The sequence below is a fragment of the Penicillium taxi genome (genome assembly GCF_028828555.1).
Source record: "Penicillium taxi strain IBT 34144 chromosome Unknown utg000006l_segment0_segment0, whole genome shotgun sequence".
NCBI lineage: Eukaryota > Fungi > Ascomycota > Eurotiomycetes > Eurotiales > Aspergillaceae > Penicillium > Penicillium taxi.
In genome coordinates this window covers 2,354,275-2,379,961 of record NW_026643208.1, presented here as the reverse complement: position 1 = coordinate 2,379,961, position 25,687 = coordinate 2,354,275, and the positions used below count along the sequence as shown (strand labels likewise).

General features: G+C 44.7%; 10 protein-coding genes across 10 annotated transcripts; 6 read left to right on the top strand and 4 right to left on the bottom strand.

Moving 5' to 3' along the window:
* Positions 1 to 941: 941 nt before the first annotated feature.
* On the top strand, positions 942 to 1,262 carry N7495_009979 (uncharacterized protein; the record flags this gene model as incomplete). The annotated part of the gene is made up of 1 exon (XM_057212630.1): positions 942 to 1,262. One exon carries the CDS (start codon positions 942 to 944, stop codon positions 1,260 to 1,262), a length of 321 nt encoding a protein of 106 aa, XP_057059493.1.
* Positions 1,263 to 1,616: 354 nt separating this feature from the next.
* On the top strand, positions 1,617 to 1,898 carry N7495_009978 (uncharacterized protein; the record flags this gene model as incomplete). Its single annotated transcript, XM_057212629.1, has 1 exon — positions 1,617 to 1,898. One exon carries the CDS (start codon positions 1,617 to 1,619, stop codon positions 1,896 to 1,898), a length of 282 nt encoding a protein of 93 aa, XP_057059492.1.
* A 3,239-nt stretch (positions 1,899 to 5,137) lies between these two features.
* Positions 5,138 to 5,871, bottom strand: N7495_009977 (MARVEL domain-containing protein; the record flags this gene model as incomplete). The annotated part of the gene is made up of 4 exons (XM_057212628.1): positions 5,138 to 5,270; positions 5,381 to 5,503; positions 5,563 to 5,666; positions 5,725 to 5,871. 4 exons carry the CDS (start codon positions 5,869 to 5,871, stop codon positions 5,138 to 5,140), a joined length of 507 nt encoding a protein of 168 aa, XP_057059491.1.
* Positions 5,872 to 7,363: 1,492 nt separating this feature from the next.
* On the bottom strand, positions 7,364 to 10,671 carry N7495_009976 (actin-related protein ARP5; the record flags this gene model as incomplete). Its single annotated transcript, XM_057212627.1, has 9 exons — positions 7,364 to 7,393; positions 7,452 to 8,228; positions 8,276 to 9,216; positions 9,267 to 9,587; positions 9,642 to 9,863; positions 10,273 to 10,357; positions 10,410 to 10,454; positions 10,524 to 10,580; positions 10,669 to 10,671. 9 exons carry the CDS (start codon positions 10,669 to 10,671, stop codon positions 7,364 to 7,366), a joined length of 2,481 nt encoding a protein of 826 aa, XP_057059490.1.
* A 229-nt stretch (positions 10,672 to 10,900) lies between these two features.
* On the top strand, positions 10,901 to 11,455 carry N7495_009975 (uncharacterized protein; the record flags this gene model as incomplete). The annotated part of the gene is made up of 1 exon (XM_057212626.1): positions 10,901 to 11,455. One exon carries the CDS (start codon positions 10,901 to 10,903, stop codon positions 11,453 to 11,455), a length of 555 nt encoding a protein of 184 aa, XP_057059489.1.
* Positions 11,456 to 12,183: 728 nt separating this feature from the next.
* Positions 12,184 to 13,010, top strand: N7495_009974 (uncharacterized protein; the record flags this gene model as incomplete). Its single annotated transcript, XM_057212625.1, has 6 exons — positions 12,184 to 12,214; positions 12,319 to 12,345; positions 12,413 to 12,461; positions 12,516 to 12,531; positions 12,582 to 12,872; positions 12,933 to 13,010. 6 exons carry the CDS (start codon positions 12,184 to 12,186, stop codon positions 13,008 to 13,010), a joined length of 492 nt encoding a protein of 163 aa, XP_057059488.1.
* A 326-nt stretch (positions 13,011 to 13,336) lies between these two features.
* Positions 13,337 to 13,848, bottom strand: pfy1 (profilin; the record flags this gene model as incomplete). Its single annotated transcript, XM_057212624.1, has 3 exons — positions 13,337 to 13,465; positions 13,529 to 13,663; positions 13,768 to 13,848. 3 exons carry the CDS (start codon positions 13,846 to 13,848, stop codon positions 13,337 to 13,339), a joined length of 345 nt encoding a protein of 114 aa, XP_057059487.1.
* A 1,642-nt stretch (positions 13,849 to 15,490) lies between these two features.
* Positions 15,491 to 17,080, top strand: N7495_009972 (uncharacterized protein; the record flags this gene model as incomplete). The annotated part of the gene is made up of 2 exons (XM_057212623.1): positions 15,491 to 16,707; positions 16,759 to 17,080. The coding sequence occupies 2 exons, from the start codon at positions 15,491 to 15,493 to the stop codon at positions 17,078 to 17,080; spliced, it is 1,539 nt and encodes a 512-aa protein (XP_057059486.1).
* A 4,019-nt stretch (positions 17,081 to 21,099) lies between these two features.
* On the top strand, positions 21,100 to 22,846 carry N7495_009971 (uncharacterized protein; the record flags this gene model as incomplete). Its single annotated transcript, XM_057212622.1, has 2 exons — positions 21,100 to 21,885; positions 21,935 to 22,846. The coding sequence occupies 2 exons, from the start codon at positions 21,100 to 21,102 to the stop codon at positions 22,844 to 22,846; spliced, it is 1,698 nt and encodes a 565-aa protein (XP_057059485.1).
* A 1,822-nt stretch (positions 22,847 to 24,668) lies between these two features.
* N7495_009970 (palmitoyltransferase YKT6) lies at positions 24,669 to 25,529 on the bottom strand (the record flags this gene model as incomplete). The annotated part of the gene is made up of 6 exons (XM_057212621.1): positions 24,669 to 24,704; positions 24,753 to 24,845; positions 24,895 to 25,264; positions 25,318 to 25,341; positions 25,389 to 25,447; positions 25,509 to 25,529. The coding sequence occupies 6 exons, from the start codon at positions 25,527 to 25,529 to the stop codon at positions 24,669 to 24,671; spliced, it is 603 nt and encodes a 200-aa protein (XP_057059484.1).
* Positions 25,530 to 25,687: the final 158 nt, after the last annotated feature.

Below are 25,687 nucleotides of genomic sequence, written 5' to 3'. Positions count from 1 at the left end.
AGGTTGCTTTTTTTGGCTTTCTTTTCTATTTACAATACATAACAGTAATTTATTATCAAAAACAGAGGTTTCTGCCATAGATAGCCCGTTATTTGTATAGAATAGCTAGTTATTTTTATAATATTCAACTTCTTCCATAAAAGGAGACATTGAATTTGTGTTCTACGGTTTATTGATGCTCAGAATAGATTTTCTTTATATTTCTTTGATAAAGAGTAAAGATATAAGGAATTGAAATGAATTGTCACAACGCTAAACCTGAATAGTTTTCTTACTGTCAGCTGAGCTTTTTACGCTAAACCGTATTAGGGAAGTTTGAGTTTTTCCGAGATTTTACTGTCAGCCGAGGTTTGCCCCACTGTCATCCGAGCTGTAGTCACCTCCACTTTATAGTATATTCAAGTCTTCTTTAGGCTTAGTCCTTCCGCTCGTACCCTCTAATCACCTACAAAGTTACTGTGTAGTTCATTGTTTCTTCCCCACCAGCATCTCCCACCATCCAACATCCGTCATGGAAGATCAACAAATCCCAACCATTATCATCGATGACCAACCTCGCCCTGATGATGAATCTCTCCCTGAGAAAATAATATCCCTACATACACACCAAACCGAGCTTCCCTTCATGTTCTACAAGCCCGTTGTGAAAGCAGAGCATCAGACGTGTCAGAAGCCTCGCAGAAGTCGTGTGAAAGTACCACATCGGACTTCTTATCGGCTAAAATTCTTGAATTAGAAGCCGATAAGTGCCACATCTTAAATGCCAATGTTGCCTTGGATGAAGCGATAGGCACAATCACAGACACAGAGTACACGCTGCAAGTAGAATCACTGGCTAAAAGATCCGTTCAAAGTCTTCCACGTTAACGGTGCTTAAACGTCAACTAAATGTTATTACCGAAGAACTCACCGATATTTTGGCGATAGATACGGACAAGCGCATGCGGATCCACGAGCCGCTTGATCAAAGTCTGCTTGAGAGAGCATACCGCGATACAATTGTTCAGCGAATGATGACAGCGGATGGAAAACAACCGGCACAGAAGTTCAACCGCTCAGATTTCAAAATCGCCGTTAACCAATACTACGGCGTGAGCAGAGATGGCATGACCTTTTGTCATGATCTAGGGCGCTGGTTGACCAAAGACAAAGTCAAGGCTGCCCACATCATACCAAAGGGTATGTCACCGGGTGAGCTATCACACATCTTCGGAGATAATGACACGGTTGCTACACTTCCTGAGAATGGTAAGACCCCATAAATTTATATGTTCTCTCGTTAGTTAGACCAAGCAGCTAATGAAGTTTTAGCTCTATCATTACATCACAAAATTGAGTCTCTCCTCGACAAGGGAGTCATCGCAATCGTTCCAATGGTTGGTAAATTGAACAACCCGACAACTTGGAGAGTCGTTATACTGCAGTCAACCTACGATAAGGACATCATCTATGAACATGAATATGAGCTTGGTGAACCACGAAAGCTCGTTCGTGCTCAGGACCTTGATGGGAAGACCCTCATATTCCTTAATGAAAATCGCCCTCGCCGCCAATACTTATACTTCAGGTTTATTGTATCGTTTTTGTGGCAGTAGCGTCAACAAGGCCCCGAGGCAATGGCGTTCTTAACACAAAAGACCGATGCGCGTAAGTTTTGGTCATCGGGTGGGAATTACCTCCAACGATCGACCCTCCATACTCCTGCCCGGTGTATCTCAGGATGCGAGATATCCGATGATGAAATCAAGTACCAAACATTCGAGGGATCTAGTGATCCTGCAAGGGACACCGAAGCCGCTATGATTCTCACAGCAGACATTAACGATTCACACTCAGGGCCAAAGGATCTCACAGATGCAGTAATTGCTTCAATGAAGGCATACGATCTCAACAAATAGACTAATGACGCGTGGAAAAGATGATATGAATCCTTTCAGATGCTCAGTCTTTTTTTACTTACGATGATGATACGCAGAACGTTTCCCGATGACTGCTCCCAGTAATATTAATTCTGCGTGTTTTACTTTCTTTCGATGAACTCTCTTGGGATTATCCTTAATTCTTAGCTATCGTGGCTTCCAATTCAAGCAATTTATTAATAGCCGTAAGCATGACACTAAGTGGAGAGGACCCTAGTTTTCCTATATAAGTTAAAGGTTTAGGGTTATTGGGACTCGGAATATGGGGCCGCCATAGATGCCACAGCCGCACTAAATTCATCCTATATAACGTACGATGTGCTGTAAATCTGAGAACTCAGAATATTTGAGACCTCATTCGAGTCTCCACCTAGTACACCGAAGTGAAAAAAGGGGATTAGTCAATAACTATATAATACGATTAATTCGCTCCTTGACATCGACTGCTCAGATTTTTGTTCCCTTCTCCTTCAATTAAGAACTTCAATTCTCCAAAATTCAAACAACCGCTATACTCCTCTCACACTTCAAATGGAAAAGCTATCCTTGGCTGCCTCTACAGAAGGGAGGCTACCTAGTGAACCTGCTTCACCCCATATTTCAGACCTTACGGTCTACAATTCTAACCCTAACAACGTTATTGTACAATATCTTTTGGTGCCTATCCATAACAATATTGTTAAGTAAGTAATAAGCGCCTAATTGAGTAGAGTGTTACATATTAAAAACTTCTCCAAATAGATTTACATTGGGAGGCCTAATTTTTCCTTATGGCTTCTTGATATTTTGTAAACAGTGTCGGGGCTGTGATGAGGTCTGTGATCCAATCTTTGATTGGATAGGACTTTTTTTGCGCTGTGGATTTGCTAGTTTGATCATCTACCGCTACTATCTTCGACAAAAGTTTATAAGGCAGCAGTAATTGTCGGGTATCCTACTCCATGTGCCAAGCTTTACTGAAGATTATGACCAGAAATTCGACGATTGATCTTGGTCGCCTTCTGTGCTTGGACTATTTCCCGGTTGGCGAGCTATCATAGTTTTCCTTTCTCCAACCTGAAATCCGAAAAACGTTGACACCGATCCTTTCTATCGTCATTAGATCGTAGGTCCGCCACAAGAAACATAATTTGGACAAGGTCAGATGATGTCAGGTAATTATCTGGTCAATCAGGAATATTGTTGATAGACTACGTCTAAAGGGTAGTGCCATACTTTCCGCAAGTCCAGCCTGAAGGGAGTTTATTCGACTAAGTCAGGGTGTAATATGAATTTGTAGTGGAACGGTGCATATTAGTGTGTTTATTCAGATCTAGCTAGTACCTACCAAGGGGTAGATAATATCAGTGCCTCAGCGACCCATAAATTCCCACCGTGACCATCAATTCCACCTATTCTATACACTCACGACGTATCTGTTCAAAATAGAGTATACCTCTCTCTATCGCCACCACTAATGAAGAAGTGTTGTATAATATCCTCTTGATCTATATTCCATCTTTTCCTCCTCTATTTCCATCGCAACCTTCTCCTGATCCTGTTGTGGTGGCTCATGACCATATCTTTTTTATAATCTTTTGCCCGCTTCCGCTCTTTTGTCGTATCTTTTTTGCTCTCCTGGTTATAATTGTGCGATTTACATCACGTACACTTAATATATCAGTATCCTGAAGCGGCGGCCCCTTAACCCGTCGTTTAGTTTTTGGGCGGCGGAGTGGTTCTTGCGCAACCCTAATATACTCAACTGTATCACCGCAGTGATATTTTACCTCTTTCAGCCCCAGGAAGACTAGGACAAGCCTTCCCCTTCCTGTAAATAACCCCCTGATTTCTACCTCAGCAGGTTGGAAGCCACACCCATCAAAGTTATAGATCAACCGCGAAGGCACACCTCGAAGGACGCATTCAAGTAAATCATACCAATGGGCTAGCTGGGCTACATCTTCAGCCTGAATCCGCTTTGGCTCCCTGGTATACTGCTTCCTAGGAGCTAGTTATAGCTCTTCAGGGGGACGCTTAATAAAGCGATACACCCACATCTTACTAACATGGCTTATATCTCCGAGCGAGCGATTTGCCTATGCCTCAATCAGCCTAGGTACTGGTGGCATATTCCAATTGTTTAGCTGAATAATCCAGCGTCCTAAAGCTTCCTCCTTGGTATGATTTGAAGCCTTATTAACTGGTTTTTGTGTAGATTTCGTGGTTGTCCGATCTTTGACGTGAGAGGAGAGGGTACGTCGATTAACACCATAATCACGCGCAATATTTGAGATATTTGGGTTTTCATCGCCTTTAGACACTTCATAGGCCTTAGAAAGGCGGGATGTAGTAGATTCGTCAGCTTTAGGCATATTGAGTAGAGGATATTGCTTCGAAAAGGGTGTTATTCAGAATTGGCGATTTCGGTGTGGGTTGCAAAGTCACTGATAGTAGGTAGCCGTTTCTTTTACACGCGTAGTCTGAAGTAGAGAAGCGCAATAGTATTTTGAGACTTATGTATATTCTACAGAGTGAGACTCGAGACTTGACGGCGATTGAGTGATCATGATTGGCAATTTTCCAAACTTTAACGGGCGCACAACCATTGTCTTTGGACATGGATGAAACTTCGGAATTTTTGTTGCTCTCGAGTTTGGCCGTATTGGCCGAGGTTTCATCTCGATGTATGACTTCATCCAATATAAGTAACTACGGGAACCCCGGAAGGCTAGATACAAGTTGTCAAATAGCAAGAGTAAAGTGGAACGAGGTAGTCCTGAATGGCTAATGATATGTCTGTCTAACTAGGAATCCCCATAGTAACTAACTACAAAGTATTTAAATGGATATTTAAATAGTTAACTAAGTGTGGGAATGCTTACTGATATGCGAAAAACAGACTAACTAAATGCAGTAATCCAATCTTTGACAAGAGTGGTAAATATGACAAATGTTAAGCATTAAAATTCATTATCATTATAAAATTAGGTGCGTGTTCGTCTTCGGCTTTGCGAATAATATGAAGAGAAAAAACTCGTCCCCAGCCTTGCCCACTCACCACTTCTCCGACTCCATTATGTGTGCAATACATACTGCACATCAGCCACCTCTCGAGTTTGAGGTTCTAGACAGGACTCCCTATCTGGGAATGCCACAGACTAGCCTCGCTCTCCAGACTCAACCACTACCTGGTTTTAGTCAAACGCCAAGCGGAGTGTATTTAAGACTAGCTTCGTTTAGGCAGTCTCAACGGGGCCATCGAGTGGCTGGCGAGCACTGGCATCATGCTTGTCTGTCAGAGGAGTGATGCTCCTGTGGTAGTTCCACAGAGCACTGAGTTCAACAAACAAGGCAAAGAAGGAAAAGATACTGCAGGGTAAACGAGTTAAAAGTCAGCACTAGCTCTATGTTGGCAGTATGTGTTACGTAAATGTCACAGAACCGAACGATTCACGACTCAAGACTGGAAGCAAACTTACAAAGCCAGGAAGATAAACGACTCGTTGGCGTACTTGATTGAGCACTTGATTCCAGGAGGAGCATCAGCACCGCACGAAAACTCGTTGTAGTCTTGTGCCGAGAAGATGAAGGCGGTTAACCAGCTAGTCAAATATCAGTCTTGTTTCACCTGGATTGATATTAAATGGGGCTGGGAACTTACAGGTACGAGAACACCAAGTCAATGAGTAGCACAAACTTGCTTAGTGCTTTAGGGAGGAAGGGGGAGATGAATGCTGGCAGGAAGAAGACGACTGAGATACAAGCCTTTTACATCATTAGCTTTAGCACCAGAGCAAAAGGGTATGCTATTCCGGGTACGTACGATGACTTCCTGGTAGATTATGTGCTGTCCCTTAGGTCCCTTGTGGATAAAGTAGGAGGTGATACCCATGACGATAACAGCACTAGACCACTGCAGGCAGCGAATGAACAGCTGCAGCGGACGAGTCAAGGCTGTTGTTAAGGCCATTGTAGATTGATTCGAAGAGAGGAAGATGAGTATTGATGGAAATTATTTGAGAAGGATGAATGTTTTGGCCTTGCCCGAGTGGATTAGTTGAGATGGAAAGAAGAATCATGTCGGGCAGCGAGCAAGGCTTTATATGCATCATCAGAAAGCTCCACTACATCACAAATTCAGTCCGACGTCAGAGGCACGAGATGCAGCACTAGCATCTCGTCAAAATTGAAGAGAAGCAGACGCCATGACCTAGTCTAGACCCAACGTGGTAATCGAAGCAAAGGACCAACGATACCTCGTTTCCGGGCTCTTCGACGTCAACAGCCAAAAGTTGTGCTCCACATAAGGTATCCATAACTATAACTCTATAATTCTATACGCCTGAAAGCATCTAGAACCAGGCTTATTCAATAACAACCAGAAAACCAAATAGCCATTCAAATCTTAACGTTCTACACTCACTTTGTAACTTTGTACAACACATGTACCAATTTCGACCAGCTAGCCTAGATACGAACCTAGGTACCTAACAGACACCGAAGTAGCTAGCTTTTATAGAAAAGAGTTTCGTCATGTCAAAACTCGTGTACTCCACAAGCCCCACTATCAAACCGAATTCAAGGCTGATGACAACTTATGCCGAAATGAAAAATGAATTAGCCTATCGGCATGCAGCGGAAGCAATGGCCTCTATACGTTATAGGGCTAGCTATGGGTCTACGAAATTTACATATGATTAATCAAGTTTGAACTCATCTCCAACCAAGTGCCAAGTTCAATACATCACACCACACGGGAGCCAACCATGAAAGCAATAACAACTAATAGCCTTAAACTAGTTGGGCATCAGCCAATACGGGATAATCCCTGCATGGTTATCACTGATCGACGGTAGCTGATTTTGGCATTCAGCAGATTATCAATGTCAGTTCGAAGTACAGTGAGTAGAGCTGTTAAGGTTGGGTGCACATGGCCGTCAACCTCAACTAGAACGGATGGATTCAATAATAATATTTAATTCACCGTACCTACGTAGTAACATGTCCAGACTTAACAAAGATAGTCATGATGTGTAGCTTAACTATCTAATTGTTTCTCATGAATATGCATGAGCACTGAAAACATCTGAAGATTTTCCCAACGGCCTAGAATCCAGCCAACATACCGTGCTTCATAGAATAGTTGATCGTCATCAGTGGGATGCTCTCTACCTACCAGTAGGTACTTTTTTGAAACGCATGACTCAACCTCAGAACCTTGAAATTTAATATAATTCTTCAAGTAACTAAAGCCACCATGACGCCACGGCACGGTTAAATCGGAAGAGCATGAATACGGTGGCATCCCGTAACTAGTATACTGCTAATGGGCCTAATGGATTTTTCGCAAGATTGAATTTTTTGCTTTGGAACTAGTTATACCCTCAAATAATGAAACATGTGCTAAACCTGCCCGTGCAACTTTTGACTCCTATGCGCCTAAGCGTACACGTTGATTTTTATTACCATGTAACGTTGCCTAAATCATGCTCCTGTCGATGGGTTAGATAAATGATAGGGAAAGGATAGGAAAAGATTTGTTGATCTTACTTTCATGTACTCGCTGCCCTTTTCGAGATACTCTTGACGCGATACGGAGGACCGGCCGAGATCACCTCCAGAAGCCCACTGTGCTGCACCCTTCCATGCATCCAAGGTTGGATTTGAAGCCTGGCGCACGCGCAGTTCAGCCTCCACTGGAATGTACCCACGGAGCTCGTTGCGGAATCGCTCTTCAAAGCCAGTGAAGAGGGTGTTGCCACCGGTAAGGAACACATCGCGCAAAAGACGAGAGCGGTCCTCGGTACTGGAGAATCGCTGGTTGATAATATCGGCGGCCATCTCAATCAGGCCTGCCTGATCCACACCGGCAATGGAGGGTTTGAAGACGACCTCGGGAACACGGATGCGCTCCACATTCAGATGAATCTGGTGTGCTTCGCGCTGGCTCTCGGGGTCAAAGGGCCAAGGACCGCGTAGGAAAGCGTGAACCAGGCTCTTAGTCCAATCGGACTGTGCGGCAAGAGTGTGATTCTCAGTAAATTCGGGATCATACTCAAGCAACTCTTGCTCGGCAGTGGTGAGCATCCCGCTGAGATCCTCCTCTTCTTCCTCGTCACTTTGCTCGCCTGTCGCAACAGTTTTGTAAACATGCCAGTCATCATCGTTAGCACCAAAGTCATCGTCCTCTCCACCACGTCGGCGCTTCTTGGGGCCATCTGAAGCCAGATTCGCCAGTGTCTTCATGCGCATCTGGCTCGCGAGGGACTTGCGGTTTCCAAGGTCGGCCTTCATGCGATCGCGGTCTTTGATTCTTTGGAGGATAGACTGAATGGGATTAGAAATGATACTTTAAAAAGGTGAAAAAGACTTACCTGGCGATTGGCGCGCCGTTCGGCGATCCAGCTCTCGAAGTGATTTTCCCGCTTCTCACGATCCGCACGCTCCTCTTCCTCGCGACGGGCCTTTTCGCGTTCTTTCTCGGCCTTAGCACGCGCTCTAGCCTCGACGTTGGACTTCATCAACCGCTGGTGACGCTTTTCTTTGATACCCGCCTCATCTAGTTCCTCGTCAGGGACATCTAGAAGGGGGAATGTCATCTCTTCCTGCTGCTCTTCGTTTTCTTCAATGCCCAAATCTTTGTTGCGAGAGCGTTTGATCGACTTCTCAAGTTCGCGAATCGTTCGATCCAGATGAGCCTCGTCCTTGAGATCTTCAGCCTCTAAAACTCGGCGGATTTCCTTTTTGGTTTCTGAGGCCAGGCCATTTTGCAAGTCCTTCCAGTATTCCAGCTCTTGTTCCTTCTTGACCAGCTTCTCAAGACGCATCTTCGCAGCCTGCTCTTGCAAACGACGGCCACTCTCCTTCTTCCGCTCCGCAATACGAGTGAGTTCCTCTTCTGTTTTCTCAACCACAATGTGTTCGGTGAAAGGGTACTGAATAACATGGTCGCGATCTTCGAGTCCCGTCCATTCGAAATATCCACTCAGCTCTCGATCGTAGTCCTTCGAGACGTAGCAGTGTTTATGCACCAATTCCTCCATCTGGTAGTCTGTGAATTTGGCTGGGAAGGTCGGGTATTTCAACTTCAGCAATTTGGCCATGTATTCGGCATTTTGTAGGCCACCCCAATTGAGCCGAGTACAGTTAGAGAGTTGAGGCTTCGAGCCCAGGACGGGGATGACGTGTGTTGATGTATGCGATGAGGAGATAATTAAGCCATCGGTTCCTTTGTTGTAGCGATATGCGAAAAGCGAATCAATTCCGTAGGTCACAGAGGGCGCGTTGTAGCATTCAAACAAGATCTCATTCATCACTATGAGCTGTCAGCAATCGTTGAACACACACAGCGCTTGAATAGCATACTTTTTCGGGGATAACCCAGGTTAGCGATGGGTTCCGTCATGACAATCGGCCGATCGACGCCGCCGTTGGCACCATCCACACCGAGCTTGAGAAAGACGTAGTCTAGGACGCCCTCCATAACATCCCAGTTACCGATGATGCTGGAGCCAGGATCAAATCCATAGCGCAGCTGACCACGGGTCGTGGCATCGACATAGGCATCATATCCGATGAAGTGGCATTGGCGGTTGAGCTTGCGATCGCGGTAACGACTCATAACGGGGGGTAGGATGAATCGAGGGTTCTTGTCGAAAGACCAACCGGCCTTGACGAGATGTGAGCCTACAAAAAGTAGTGTTAGCATTGACACTTATATAAACTGGATTATTCACCTACCATTGTCAATAACGATGGCGCTGGTGTCGGGATGGGCCTGGCTCTTCTCGAATCCATCGGGTTGTGGTGGTTGGTAGCCCTTAAAATGGAAGTCTTGTACATCGTAGAGCTTTGGCAAGGGTTTTTCAGGACGTCTTCCAGCTCCATTGGTGGAAGCCTGACCTGGTAGGAGGGTTTGCACTGAGGTGATGGTCATGATTGCGCCAGTGCGGAAACCAGGAGCTTCGATCGGAGATCAAGTTGGAGATGTAGGGCGGTGACTACTGCATGGCAAGTTGTAGGGGAGGAGTATTGGCACAGGATGAAAAATACTAATACAATTCCAAAGATTTTGGATTGGCAGAAAGACAAACGGAAAGGGTGTAACGGAGGTTGGAGCGCCAAGAAGTACATTATCTCTACTTTGAAGTGCGGGCAAGCTTACTTATACAAAGAGCACATTCCTGTCTAAGTATGAAAAAAGATAAGATTTGGTTATCATTGCATTAATGGACTATTCGTAGATCTGTTCGTAATTGTTCTATCTCATTTCTCTTAGGGACAGGAAGGTGGTGAAGGCTCTTTGAGATTTTCCGTCGCTAGACATACTTTAGTATAGGCAGGGCAGAAATACCTATGGAGCAAAACATACCCTCAAGATGGAAAAGCACATTTGACTGGTAGTTTTTGAACATCTGGGCCACCAATTCAACATTCATGTTCTGAATATTAACCTCCTATGTGGTTGTAAGCCAAAGCGACAGGCACTCAGGCGAGGCTCAAACATACCTGGAGACCTTTGTTCATGGCCATGACAGCCTCATTCAGTTTCTCCTGACCAGGTATATTAGTACAATGACTCAAATTATTCAGTCTCTCAAGCCTTGGGGGTAGTGGACATACCACATTGGTAATGATACGCGACAGCAGCACAGTCTGCTGGTGTTCATGAGGGCTCTCCTATACAGAACTCAGTATGACGTCTTTATTTTAACCATCCATGGATTCTCATGAAGTCAGTAATATATCCAGAATGCAGCTAACATACCATGATAGGCTAGTGTGCTTTGATAATGAACGCTGGATGGATGATGCTGTTTGTTTGGGTAGGAGTCACGTGTTGATATACCAAGGTTCAATGCTTCTTTCTAATTTGGGCCGGGACTAGGACGTAAAGACTACCAATTCTTATTCGTAAATTCAACAATCCTGATCCTTTAAATACCTCTCGATCGTTCATCAACCTCTACTCTCAACCACCACCCTTGTACCAGCTCACCATGCCTCCAGTCACACCTGCCAACGACGAGGCGCATCAGGCCCTTCTCAATCAGCTCGACATTGCCAGTGCCTACAAGCCCTTCCGCAACCCCAACTGGAAACCCTCCCAGCGCCGCAACAAGAATGTCAAGCAGATTGTCTCTGAGACCTCGCGCAAGGAAGCTTCAGTGATGGCAACTCAAGTGAACTCTCGAGCGAGCACCCCCTTCGGCACATCAGGAGCAACCACAGATGCATCAGCCGATGGCACTGGAAAGGTCTCCAGTTTAAATCAAACAACCCAAAACCTCTCAGCAATGGTGTTGGAGAAGAACGCTCGAGCCAACTTCTCGGGACCGGTTGTCACCTACACCAATATTGAGTCGGCACCATCTCTTAGCCCGGCCCACCAGCGCCACTATTGCGATATCACAGGTCTCTCTGGTCCCTATACTGATCCGAAGACACGGCTGCGATATCACAACAAGGAGATCTTTGGCGTCATCCGTAGTCTGGCTCAGGGCGTACCGGAGGTCTACCTCGAAGCGCGTGGAGCGCATACGATTTTAAAATAAGAGGCCAAGCTCATATTACCAATCCAACAGTTCACGTGGAAACGTATACAAAGGTAGGCAGATGCCAATTCAAATCACATTCTAATATATTGCTCACATAGAGACAGTTATCACTACGAGATATGTCCGATCAACACAGTCAAGCCCTTTCCATCCCACCATGCCCCTCTCGAGACAGGTTCAAGAAAGCGCTCCGGCTTATTCGTAACCGAATTCTTTTCTCCGCCTTGTGCCAGGAGCACTCGACTATTACCGACATTCCAAGGGAGGGAGTATCAGTTACAACATCCGAAGATGCTGTCGTCGCGGCGTGGGACCCATTAGGACCGAGGTAACCTTTGAAAGTTGAACCATGATTGATAGCTGCCATGTGCAGGAGTGAAAGAGTGACCCAACATGATAGTCATTCCTTACCCCCTGACGATTTAAGCAATAAAAAACAACTTCACTTAATGCTGAAATTCAAGGCGGAAAAAGATAATATGAAATTGCATTATTATTTACAGACGGGTGTAGTTGTCGTGGTAGGAATGCGCACAGGAAACAGGAGAGAAAGAAAAATGAGAACGCTTCCGCTCGGGGAAATACAAGACTCTGACCGCCCTATATTTTCTGCCCGCTTCTGTTTACGGCATTAGAATACTAGCCTCGATTCCATTCTTCTCTTATTCGTTGGCCTGTCTCCTTTTCACTATTTCCCCTTTCTTTCAAAAGCTATTCATTCAAAGATGCCTAGCATGTGGTTGACTGAGAATCAGAGTAAGTTCATACTACACCCAAGTCCAAATATTCTGCCTGTATGGACACAGGCGCATCGCATCGCAGTCGCAATGAAGGAACCATTGACTAAAGTTTTCCCATAGAGATCGGAGTCATCTTCTGCTCTGCTGGTATGAGACATGCGCAATCATATACTCAGTTTCCTCAAGTCAGAAATTAACATCGTCGGGGCTATAGGTGGCTTGTTCCTGCTACTCGGAGTGATTATGTTTTTTGATAGGTCACTGTAGGTACCTATTGATATCCACCGTGTCCTACATGCTAACAAGATTGTACTCAGGCTTGGAATGGGAAATGTAATGCGACACGCGCCCTCCTCGTTCAATCCCCAACTAACAAAGTATAGATCCTCTTCCTAATTGGCCTCACCCTCATAATCGGCTTCCAAAAGACGATTGTCTTCTTCTCTCGGCCCCAGAAATTAAAGGGCACCGCCGCCTTCTCTGCGGGAATCATCCTCATCCTCCTCCGCTGGCCATTGACCGGATTCTTGATCGAGCTGTACGGCCTATTTATCCTATTCGGCGACTTCCTTATTACAATTGGTTCATTCGCAGGCAACATCCCCATTGTTGGACCGTATATCAAGCGCGGTCTGGAGATTTTGGCTGGCGGCCGCAGCAATGCCGAGTTGCCAGTATGAGGAACGAATGCGGACGCGAGGGATATAAGCTGTGCGCTTTCTTTAATTTCGCAGTGCTTCACTACTGAAAGGCAGGGGATGACGAGCGTAACATCGCTAGGCATGAACGACACGACTATATCTCAGGCCTGAATATCCAGGGCCGCGGGGAACCTCCCTGTAATTATTAATGACCTTTGTTCTCCCGATCTCGACCTCGATCATATCGAGACCTCGGACTTTTTTTTTAGAATATACATAGAGAATAGACTTTTCATGATCAAAGTCCTGTATGCTCCGTGTATCACAAATACAACAATCAATAGATATCTACTTCCGGTGCAAATAAGTTACCTAGTGAAAAAAATGAAAAGGCAAGGTCAACCACTCTTCCGGTCTGAACAATAAAAAAGCAAAATCAAGTCCTCTTTTCTTAATCATATTCATATTCCTCTCCAAAATCAAAGAGACAAGTTTATTTAAGCGTTGTTGATGTAATCGACCAGGTTCTCGACGACGGTAGCGGCAGTGGTAGTCTGAGCGTTTTCGGCGTGGTGCGCAATCATAGTGCAAGAAGAAGCACGAACAACGATAACACCCTCCTTACCCTAATCACAAATAAACGTTAGCAGAAGATTCCACGCTACAAGCAACTCCACATGTGTGTGTACCTTCTTGCCATATAGACTACGAGCGTCAGCCTTAATAGTGACGAACTTCTCACCACCAACGGAGAAGCCGGTAGCGAAAGCATCATCGGGCTTGGTGAACGCCTTGATCAGGGAGTTGATATCATCCTGGGAGAGCTATTGTTTCGTTCAGCATTAGCTAGGGACACCTTTCCCGTTAACCCCCACATTCCGATACTCGGGGGCGCGGATGTGGGGGGTGAATAGGGGGGATACTGTACCTCGAAAGTAGGAGACTTGGCCTCGAGCTTGGAGAAGTCGACGGCGAGAATACCAGCTTTGTCAAATTGGCCCGAGCCCATCAAGCTAAAGGGGATATATTAACATTGGTTGTTGTGAGTGGTGAGTGTGACATCCGGGCTACCCAGAAAAGGTCGAGGGAGAAGTTCAAGAAACGGATGATAGGGAATAGGGAGTATTTATGGAATCGTACCTCGAGTCCACATATCCTGTCAAGGTTTAAAAGAGTTAGTGAGGGGGGAAGTAAGTTGCGGGAGTAGAGCAGGGGACATACCTTGCCAAGCGCTCATGTTTGCGGTATTGAGAGGAGGAGGATTAGAGGGAGAAAAGGGATGAGAAGAGATGGAGATGAAAGGGAGAAGCTTGGTGGTTGTGGGAGGGAAGTTGACAGAAGAAGGTCCAAGTGGGGTTTCTTTGGCGGTAAATAAGACCCCACCACTTTGTCAATTGATGGTTCCCCGTCGATCCTCCCGAGTATTGAGAAGAGTATTTACTATTCAGTAGTTGGAGATTGATGACCTCATATTCTGTTATCTTTCAGTTTTCAGTGGTGGAATAAAGCGTTGGCTCATATATAGATGGGCATGGCCGACGATCTCCGGATTCCTAGATTCTGCAAGATTCATTCCAAGACGCATGTCATTCACACGTGTCGATACAGTTTATCAGTCTAAGCATATTTCATCTCAACTTTTAATATTGTCTTTAGACATTTGCCCTTGCTGCTTGCGATGTCCAGGGTTAGTTGAAGGTTTGGTTGGGAACTATATACTAAGTAGTAGCGGTCACTAAGCGGTGTAAAGATCTCCACTAGCAGCTAATATCCATCGAAATGGGAGAACACAAATACTAGTTGACGCTAAATAGAGGACTACTTTGACAGAATTTGCTATCGACTGCCCACTGTTCAAGTACCCAGGTGACATGAACACTGCTTTTTATCACCCGTACTAAGTACGACGAGGCTGAGATCAGACCTGGAAAACTTCAACGTTGGCGATATCGCCCTCTCATGTCAAAGCCAGATATATGACTTAAGACTTTACCTAGGTACCTAGCCTTGGAGTGATCCAGCTGCAGGTACTCCCTTCATCTTCTGATCATCACTACCTAGGTCCAGGGTGCTTACAAGCTTGTTTAGAAATATACATGCACTGTTTTAAACGCCCATTGTGCTGACTCTGGCACAATAGATAAATCTGACACCGATAATACCTAGGCAACATGGAAACCTTAGAAATATGTGTAATTCTAGATTCTATAATTTTTCCGAATTAGGAACTGCGACAAGAATCGTGCCTTTGAAAATACGCCCATTGGGTACTCTCGACTCTCGAGATCCCAATCCACCTAGGCACTTCATGTTCCCACCCAAATCAGCCACATTCTATCCGTATCTCAGTAAGTAGTTTTTAATAATGAACCCTAGACCAATATTACTTGTCTGTTATCTCTAACCTCAGCTAAGTCTTTACGTGGGTCTGTGGAAATTCCAAATTCTGGTGGGGTGACTAGCTAGTGTGTCAGCAAAGAACTACGTATATTGACAAGTACTCCGTACAGGGGTCAGTGTAGCCTCTGCAGACCACGAAATCAAAATCCTTGATCCATTCATCTCTAAAGCGAACTGAAAAATCATCGAATTCAGAACTCAGAGTGTCAGATGAAACAAACAGATCCGGCGTTGATGCGTTGTCGTGAATTATGAGTGGCCCTCTCATTTTACTCAGCTTCGTCAAGCTATCAGTCGCCACAAACTCGACACTGAACGCTCTAGAAGGCTGGCAGTTCGACGATAACTCCCGCACAAGCTGGGATATCTTCTGGACCTGTCTTTCCACAATCCTTGCTTGTACGTGGACAGCGCTGCACGTGTCAGTGCCATCAAGGAAGCAGTCTAAAGTATCAACCAATGTTATAAAGGTCGCGGCATGGATTGCAGCTATTCTTGCTCCAGAGCTTATGGCCGGGGTGGCAGCCGAGGAGCTATGGACGACGAGGTCGCTAGTCGCTCGTTGTAACGCCGCCTTACGCAAGTCTTTTGCGGAGAAAGAAAGAGGCGACAGCGAGAAGAGACTAGAGGAAAAGACTTCTCTGCAGACTATTCCTGGTCATTGGTCCATGATACATGGCTTCTGTCTGAACATGCATGGAGTACTGATAGAGAGCAAAGACGGCTGGACCTACCCAGTCCAAAAGAACAACATAGTCCCCTTCATCGAGGCCGGCATAGTAAAGTCCTATCATTTGCGAGCTGACGACATTAAAGATCGAGCCAAGGCTGACTCCCTTGCAAAGGCAGTTACTCTGCTGCAAAGCTTATGGGTCACGATCAACGTCATTGCAAGAGCAGGCTATCGCCTGCCCATCTCGCCACTGGAAATATCAACAGTTGCTTATGTCGCCTGTGCATTTCTCACATATGCAGCTTGGTTGCATAAACCTAAAGATATGACGACGCACATTATCATATTCTTGCCGTATAGCAAGGATGGTTCGGATATGCCGCCAGACATCAAAATTGCGCTGGATAAAGGCTTTGGGTCATGGAACGCTCCTTTAAGAGAGGATTCTGCTGTTGCTAGAGGCTCATTCTCATGGCGTACTGTTTTAAGCTTCTTGGCTTTGATCTTCACGCACGATGGAAGACAACTCTTTAGATCATCATGGGAAAAGAATAGCAGAAAAATTTCTTGGGATGATGACCCACCTTCTGGAGATGCTCCTACCCAACAGGATGAGGAGAATCCTCAACCGTCGACGTCGGTCATTGAGACGGAAAGCAACGATATGGAAAATACTGAACATGAAAATCCTAATGCGAGAGATCCATATGAAAAGCTGGTAATCAAGGACTGGTTTGCCATCACTCATATCTACATGTTTATGGGCCTAGTATTTTCTGGAATCCATATCGCAGCGTAAGTGCTACCTTTCATATCTATACTGCCTGCTTAACCGTCATGATACAGTTGGAACTCAGAGTTTCCCACAAAAGCCGAACAAACCGTCTGGCGAGTTTTCTCACTCTGTTCGTTTGCAGTGATATGGCCATTATACCTAATACACATGTGGACATTCTACCGTCTCTACCGTGCAGCAGGCGACATGAATGCCTATATCGATTATTCGAACTGGACGACTCTTCGAATGCTGGTTTTGTGGTGTGGGTGGTTTTGGGTGTACTCTATTACGCGCTGGGGAGATCTCATCCTTATGTTCATTTCTTTGAGGGCTTTGCCTGTTGGATCTTATATTACGATCGATTGGATGTCGACTATTCCTCATATTTAGGTATTTGGGCATTATATTGCTCTGGTAACTTGGTAGACCGTGTAAGGTTTGAGCATATGTATTGTTAAATACGGGACGGCTATGGAGTGGATGCTTCTATTAATAACTGGAAGTTAAATTTAATTTCTCAGGTTCCATATACGAGATTTGCAAAACAGAGCAGGATCAGGCACTGATTGTCCATTGAATAGGTCATCCGAAAAAAGCAATGAACTTTCAATCGGTATTTCGCCATGTAAGTAACTGCCGGTTCTGAAGAGTCATCTATCAATGACACCTAGGCATCATTAGAAAGTTTGACCCAAGCCGAGTAGCTTCCTCGTGTTGGGCTGCAGTCAGGGGACGATGGTACATGAAATTCTCTTCCATCGGGCCTTGTCTTAGATAAGACCCCCCTAGTTCTGGGCCACCCCTAGTTTTGAACCGAAAAGTAAATTATTGATATTTCAATCAACCCGAAATTATACCTACTAAAGACATTACGCCTGGAATTCAAACATCACATCCTGTAGAGTAGCCCTAGTTATAACACCTGAAGCCCTCTTAGCTTCATTTTCAGACTCCTTCTGTCGTTGGCGCTCTACTAAAGCTTCATGTGCTGCTTTAATATTTTTTATGTCTGCAAGCCGTGTATTAAGGTCTATCATACTTCTCTTCTCCTTTTTTGACTCTGAAAGGTCTCAACTTGGGAATTAAGCTAAGAAATTAGAGCTCCATCAGCTGCCTGTCTAGTAGTAAAGAGTGCTTTTTCGAGAGCAATTCTTTGATCTCGAGTCGAATTTTGCTGTTTTTGAAGGACATCTTTAACCTTTTACATATTTCGGTGGCTCTGACGTGCAGCGAAGGTCATATTTAAAAAATTTTAAGAGAGAGGAGGCGTCATTTAGCGTTTTTAAGGCATAAAAGATGGCTGAATTGAAGTTAGGATGAGCTTAGGCCCTTTGCTGGATTCCATAGGTATACCTATAGCTTTCCACCCACTTTGAAGAACTATAAGTTTAGCATAGCATTCCATAAATCGAACCTTCTTTATTAGCGCAGCATCATCAATATAAGAAAGCTCATTGATCTGATTCCGATATTTAGCTTTAATAGATGAGAAAATGCCTGAATCAAGTGGTTAGAGGATATGGCTGATATAGGCAGGTAGAAAGACCAATTCTACTTTATTTTACATGTAAGTCTAGAGAAAATTGATACTTATATGGCTCCTATGGCCATCTAAAACAAGTAATTTATACTAGTCTAATGATGCAGTTTCAAGAAGAAAGATCATTTTAACGCATTCAAGTCTAGTCCAAGTTGATGTCTAGCCATTTTCTGAAGTAGTATAAAACCATGAAGTTCAGGGATTCTTTACCTAAAAAATGATTAGGGGTCGAATAATATTGCCGAGTGGATTAATCGTCTTAATAATCGATCCCTATTCCCAATTCTCTGGTGATTTAACATAAGTATATTTATTCTAGCTTATGCAAGGACTTAAGCATTCATATAGACACCTGGAGTAACCCCATACTCATCCGTATTCTAAATGTTTTCCGGGAGTATATCATATTGCTCTTTAATCCGGGAAAAGAGATCATAGAACTCTTGGATAGCTGCTGGCTATGTTCCATGGATTTTAGATACATCAATACATCTACCAATATAAGAAGTAACGCATGGATTCCGTTGAATCAATTTTGATAGCTACGCTTTTCCAAGGGGTCCATGGTCCCCACCAGGTCGTAGATCGCGGATAGCCATCTCACCTGCACGAGAAAATGAAGGAGGAAATCCTTGAGAATCCCGTTCAATAATCTATTCAACTAGAAATTCCTCTTGGTCTGGAGATAGTATTTGTTGATTTACGTGGCCGTCGCGAGCATTTTGTGTACCATTCATTCAACGTTGTAGAGTGGATCTTGAGAGGTTATAAGCAGCAGATCTTACTCATGTAATTCGACCTGATTCTAAATCAGAAATGGCAAGAGATATTTGGTCTTAATTCAGAGGCATTTGAGACCGATAATTATATTAGAAAAGTGGAAAATATGGGAAGTGGGGTGACGCGACCGTGTTGCTCAAAACTATGGTGCTGATATTAATAGTTCTTTCATTCGTTTGAAGGGCTTAGTATGCAGTCATAAAATTAGCTTGGCTACGTCTACTTCTGTATTCTCACCCTTTTGGATTCCTTCTTTCTCTTTGTTGAGATTCCCACTTGAATTATTCCAATGTTTAGTATGCAGTCATCAATTTATTAAAATGGCTTGATAGTATTCTAAATAGATTCATGCTTTTATACTTCGTACACTGACGGGACCAAACTCCACAGCGGAATCCTTGCAAGCCACCAAAGCAACATTTTGATAACATGCGGTTCATTTATAGACCATATATTATTAACTGCTCTAAACTCTGATTCAAAAGTCAGATCTGATTTGTAAAATGACGTGGGATCGAACTAGTTCCCGTGGGACCCGAATCTAAATCGGGATCCTAACTCCACGTTCGCTCAAAATGTGGCAATCGCGATTGAGCCGATCGACATGATATGGAGATGTAGGGGAAATGTAGATAAGGAGAAAGGAGTCGATTCAGGAGAAGCCCGTGAGTGGGCTTCAGCTATTGTACCTAGTTACCACATTGAATAGTGTTGTCATACGAATAATCCGAACTACTTTCTAACAGGCGATGAGTTGATTGATCAACTTCACTCGCACCATAAATGCGCATTCTTCGGATAGTATAATTAATTCAACTTACATGAACAACTGTACCGGGAGAATATCCCGTGTTCGGAGAAGGGACAATCTGTGACTAGCGAATGTTTCATTGAACCTTGGGTGAAACCGTCGGTTCTTAAAGTGGTGTGACGAATCAAGAACCTTGGAGCCTTCTCTTAGCTCAGAATAGGATAAAGGTGTAGACTATCCTATGTTCTTAATAATGTAGAAAACTGAGCTTTGATAAAGGAAGGAATTTTGAAATAACTTCAAGTTCTGCCTGTCCAGTCAAATTCGTATAGCTGTTAGATGTCAGCTGCATTGGTGAAATTTACTAGAACTTGAGCTGCATATTGCCTAGACTAAGCTCATTTGTGTCAGGAGTGCGGAGATAGATACGAAATTCCAGAGGCTATGCAGTACTATCACTAGAGACCTTCACCGGCGGCTAGCTCGACACGATGTGGATATGGATAACGTGGCAATGTCCTACTGTGTATGAGAAAGTAGATGCATCACATGAAAGTTGAAGGATGAAAAGAGTACTCATATCAACAGGTCCACTAGGCAAGACTCCACCGATTCTCCGTGACAGACAAGGACATCAAGCCGAAAAAGCCGAAGAGGGAGATAAAATAAATAAAATAACACAGGAAATGAAGACAAAAAGAATTCGATTTCATGCGGGCCGTGTTTTAGAATTAACCAATAGGAGTGACAAATGCCGGTTTCAGGGGTAGTTTGAAACATAGCTTTTAGCCAATAACATAAAGCCAATAGACCCACCTGAACAATGCAGATTCCTATTGGCTACAGTTTAAATAAGCATCTGATATTAGCTCCGATTTGCAACATTCCAGTCTAAGAAGTGCCCCATACAAAGTACTGTTGATTCATTGCGTTTCAGCACTCTGCACTTTACCAATTATGTAATATTGACCGGGAGAACGTGGATCGTCTGTAAGATTTGCCTCCCTGGGGCATGAAGAGTGGAGTGTCTCAAGTATACAACAACTGGGCGTTTATTGTCTCCACCTTGGCTGAATCGGTTGTGCTGGTCCTGCCGAGTTTTAATTGAAATACTAGAAAATGTTAGATTACGGACTAGAGATAAAAAGATATCAACCGAGGCTTCCCTTGTCTCGCGTGGATGATTCTTGTCTTTCCTATCTTTTGTGGTCTTCTGGAAGGCCGTTCGTTCTAGTTCTCAAGTCCAAAGTCCCCGGTGGACTGTTTCTCATTCACATATTTGTTCCTCCTTTCAGCTCTAATCATCTCAATCTTACGTGAACTGGGTTCCCTACAGAAATGTCTAGAAGTGCAACGGTCGTCAAAACGAATGAGCCCATTACATTCCCTGTCTTGACCTATTCCGACGCTTTACCCAGAAATGACCTGCGCCCCATCATGAACAACCCTCTTTCACAAAATCACTATAACTTCTTTCCCCAGCCCGGTGCAGGCGATGGAAAAGGCCCGTCCCCAAATACAGTCTCCAAGTTCGACTTCCGACTGACAGTACCGCCTGATGAAGCCATCCCTGCTACCAGGCGGAAGCACAACCGCAGCCCGCTAGGGCAGCACACCATTGGCGTGGCACTAGGAAGCCCAGATATAGCCAACCCGTCAGCAGCGAGATTTAGAACGTCTATCTCCACGCATCGACCGCCCAAGGCAAGCAAGTGGAAGAAGATTGGCGGATTATTCAAAGCAAAGAATGGATTCCAAGCAGGCGCTCAACGCCCGCCATCAATCCGTACAAAGCAAGTCGAAGAAAACAGAGCGCTTAGCAAGCCATTGCAGAGGAAAGTCTCGACGGCGAAAACTGATGCTAGCGCTCACGCTGCAGCAAGCAAAGGAGCCCCAAAGCGCAGTGGCACCCGGTCACGAAAGGTCTCGCTGTCAAAAAAGCCCAAGGGGAATGCATCCGATGAAATTCCTCTCTTACAAAGCCCGCTCCTGCAGGTTGATATTCCAGATACTCAGATGGAGCGGTATAGCGTCATGTTTGAGAACGTTATCCCCAAGAACAATACTCCTCTGCTGGCCAGGAGAAGCAAGACCCTCGGCAATCTGAAAGTGCCAAATGCTCAGGTAGGATATATCCCACCTTACCCAGTTTATAGATATTGACCAATTACAGCAATTTATCGCAACAAACAACCCACCACGCCGCCGCGCAACGTCCCCAGCACGAACCAACTTCAGCTTATTCCCAACATCCCAACCAGCAAAGGCAGCACAGGTCCTGGGAATGCACAACTACTCCCGCAAGCCAAGTCCACTGAAGCAGTCAAGCATTTTCCAACGAAAGTCATCATCACAAGCATCCACCGACGGCCCACAATCAATTCTAGAATCCCTCCTAGACAAGCAAAGCGCGACATTCTTCGAATCACCCACAATGTCCAACCCCTTCTCAGACCAACAACGAATAAACACCCCCCAATCATCACGAATACACACCCCAAACTCAATATCCTCAAAAGACAAACCCCTCCCCGCAATCCGCGGCCAGCCAATCACGATCATGAAAGCATCTTCACGACACCAAGTAAATCCAGTAGTCCAATGGGAGAAAGACTACCGGCACAATCACGCTCGGAACCCCCAGAATCAATTCCTCTCACCACCAGCACCACCAGCACCCATTAAAGACAGCACCCCACCAAGCGCATCCTCCCTCCCCCTCCCCGGGGAGATCTCAACAGGACCATTCTTCCGCACGATGTCCGCAGAGCTAGTCACAATAGGCCTAGGCTCTAACAAGCCAACCTCGAGCACAAAGCCCGTTGAGAAAGAAGCCAAGAAGCAGCAAATCCCCGCCATCTCACTCTCGCGATCATTGTCCATACGTGCAGAGCAGATGGCCGTTGCGCGATCCCTTTCCGTGCGCGGTGCGAGAAAGGTTCTTATTCCTGTCGGCGCTAAAGTCGATCATATTACTGGTGATGAACGATTCGTTGAACGGAGGGCCCATACGCCGCAGATTACAGATGGTCGATATCGACGGCAGCTTGCTATGTCGCAGGAATTGTTGATCGAGTCCATTTGACGTCTTTACCTACTTCACCCATTAATTTTTGTTCCTGACGAGCTCTTTGTATATATTTTAATCATTAAAAGGCAACTTATGGATTTAATTCATTTTTAAATTTCGGTATGAATTACTTTACTCATTCTCTGCTCAATCTCCTCACACTTTATCTACTCTTATATTTCCATCAGATATCTGTCTCTGGGCACACATTTACTACTATTTATACGTAGGTGTATGAATTCTGATAAGAGTTAGCGCGATCGATAAAGATCAAGATCTCCTAATCTAATCCCAAGAGGTCCGACTGTTGGTAGCCTAAGCCTATTATCGCATAAACTAACGAAACATTTTTGACGTGGCATTTTAGAGGAAGACATGTAAAGTGAAATAGGAGAAAACGCCCTTGGGAACTGTGCTGAGTTCCTGATTATCTTGCGATTATGGGCGGTGTAGGAGGGCAGAATCAAATGAGATTCGTTCAAGTAAATAAGTGGGGCAGTTCAAGCTTATCAGGACCAAAAAGTGACTACCAGTATATCCCAACACAACATAGTCTAGTGGTTAAGGCTCCAAACCTGAAAACCTGCCAACCACTAGTGAGGGTTCGAGTCTGGAGCTCGGTAAAACCAAAACTGTCATACAAGTTTTATAAGCCTCTAGTCCATTCAAGCCTCATCCCCCAAGATCAGCCCCAGATCTGAGGTACGATTAGAGACTGAATTTTTGCTGAACTTTTTAAATCTCAAAGGTCTCACTAGGGACTTGGGAATACTGCGTTTTGACCAGAATGAAGCCATTTATTTTTTTCTTTCTTTTCTTATTTGGGGAAATATTACCAACCCAGCACACTCGACCACCAGACCTATCCGTAGATAGTCATCAAATTGGATATTCTTACCTGATGAAAACACATTAAAGCCAGAACCTACCTGATGATTGAAGACTGATCTTCGATTATGACTTGGCTAATCTTGGAAGCTAAATCATATTTCGTGTTCATGCTGAAGGCTTATCACCATCTCAATTCAGAGGGGTTGTGAGTGACCAATACAGACTTGCTGGCATACAGAAAGAGCTGGGCAACACTTGTACTGAAACAGCTATAGTGATTATTTCCTACTCCTGTTGAGGCCTTCAGGAGTCTCATTGTTGGTGTGTACCAAGTGAGTTTCATAATCGCGGAGATTTAGGTACAGGGACTATAATGGGTACAGCTATTATTCACTTTCCAACCAAAAATTATGTGCCCGAGGCCCTTTGGCGCAGTAAAAAACAAAAACCCTGCCTCAGAAGGTTATCGGTAAAAATGAATAAAAAGTCTCGAGTCACTATTGAACCTCTATACTTCCGGGCTTAGGTACCCAGCTACCACCAGATCCTTTAGGCTGGTCGGTGATTAGGGCCAGTAGAACGTATTGTTCTAATTTATACTTCTTTAACCTTCATCATCAATAATGAAGCTCTTGTTCATTAGACCTTCAACCAAGCTTTCCAGTCTAGTATAGCGTCCCACTGGCTGAGCCAATTTTTGGGATCTTACTCTTTGACTACAATATATCCTGTGTATTGAACCACTCTTTGAATTGAGAAATCGTCAAGGCTGGTTCAGTATGATCTCTGGGACATCAGAAGCGATCAGTAATCTGGCTTCATACTGATTTTCCAAATGTCCCTACGTGGGACTTCAATAAATCTCCATGATACCTTGATGATAACCTCAATGGACTACTTCTTGTAGATCAAGAACTGGAGGTACCTAATTATTTTGTGTGACATGAATTGTATTAACATTAAAACACATTTCCGTAACTACCTGACTAAATTCACCAATGCCAGCTTACATCAGGGAACAGCAAGAGTTCTGTTTCTTGGCCTATACACGGGTTAACAAAGAAGAAAACAACATTATAGAAGGGCATACCTGGGTATAGAACATCTTACTCTGGGCTGAAAGCCCATCACTCTTAGCAACTAGAGAGTCGATCTTCTCGCCACGCTCCAGAACGCTCTCGATCTAAACACTATCAGCCCCATTCTCAATACGTCAACAGAATAGAACCTACGGTCTTGTGTAGGACAATCTTGGTCTCGTCCAATTCTTGTTGAATCTTCATAATGCTGTCGGCCTGGCTAGGATCCTGGTACTTGGTGATGTAGTCCTTCAGCTGCGGCAGGGGGCATGCGTTCTCGCTAATGGACGGATCGGAGAACGATGTACGAGGGTACTTGGCAAGGAATTCGTCGACGATCTTTGACAGGAGCTGGTGGGCCACCAAAGCAGGGTATTCACCATCAGTTACAATGACACCGGCTACGCCCTCGGTTCGACCGTACGCGTGGAATGTGTATGACTTCTCCTCGACGTCCTGGCGTTGGCCAGGCTTTGTTCGCTCTGCGACCGTGCGGCAGAAGAGCACCATGAACTCTTCGTAGCTATCGAAATATTAATATCGTAAGTTCAGGGTCGGGAATATTGATGGGCGTACTTCTGGCGAGTGAATCGGGAGAACCTAGTACTTGTTAGCTGATCCCTGTGAAGCCTTGGGCAATTACGTACCCGGTCAGATCTCTCTCAGCGCAAAGCTGGACAGCAGGCTGAGAATCATTCCGAAGAATCTGGATTCGCGAGAGATCAGTATGTTCCAGCGGAAAGACAAGTAAGTCGAAAGGCACCTACGCCCATATAGAGAATCTTCATGGTGGCAGGGAGTTTCTAGGCAAATAATAAGGTACCGGGAAGTAATTTTAATTCGTGTCCTGTGGTCTCCGGTAAAATGAGAAGTAAAGAAAGGAGAGCTGGAGATTCAATCAACGGAACTCCCTGATAAGCCCCGCATTGGCGGTAGAACACTACAT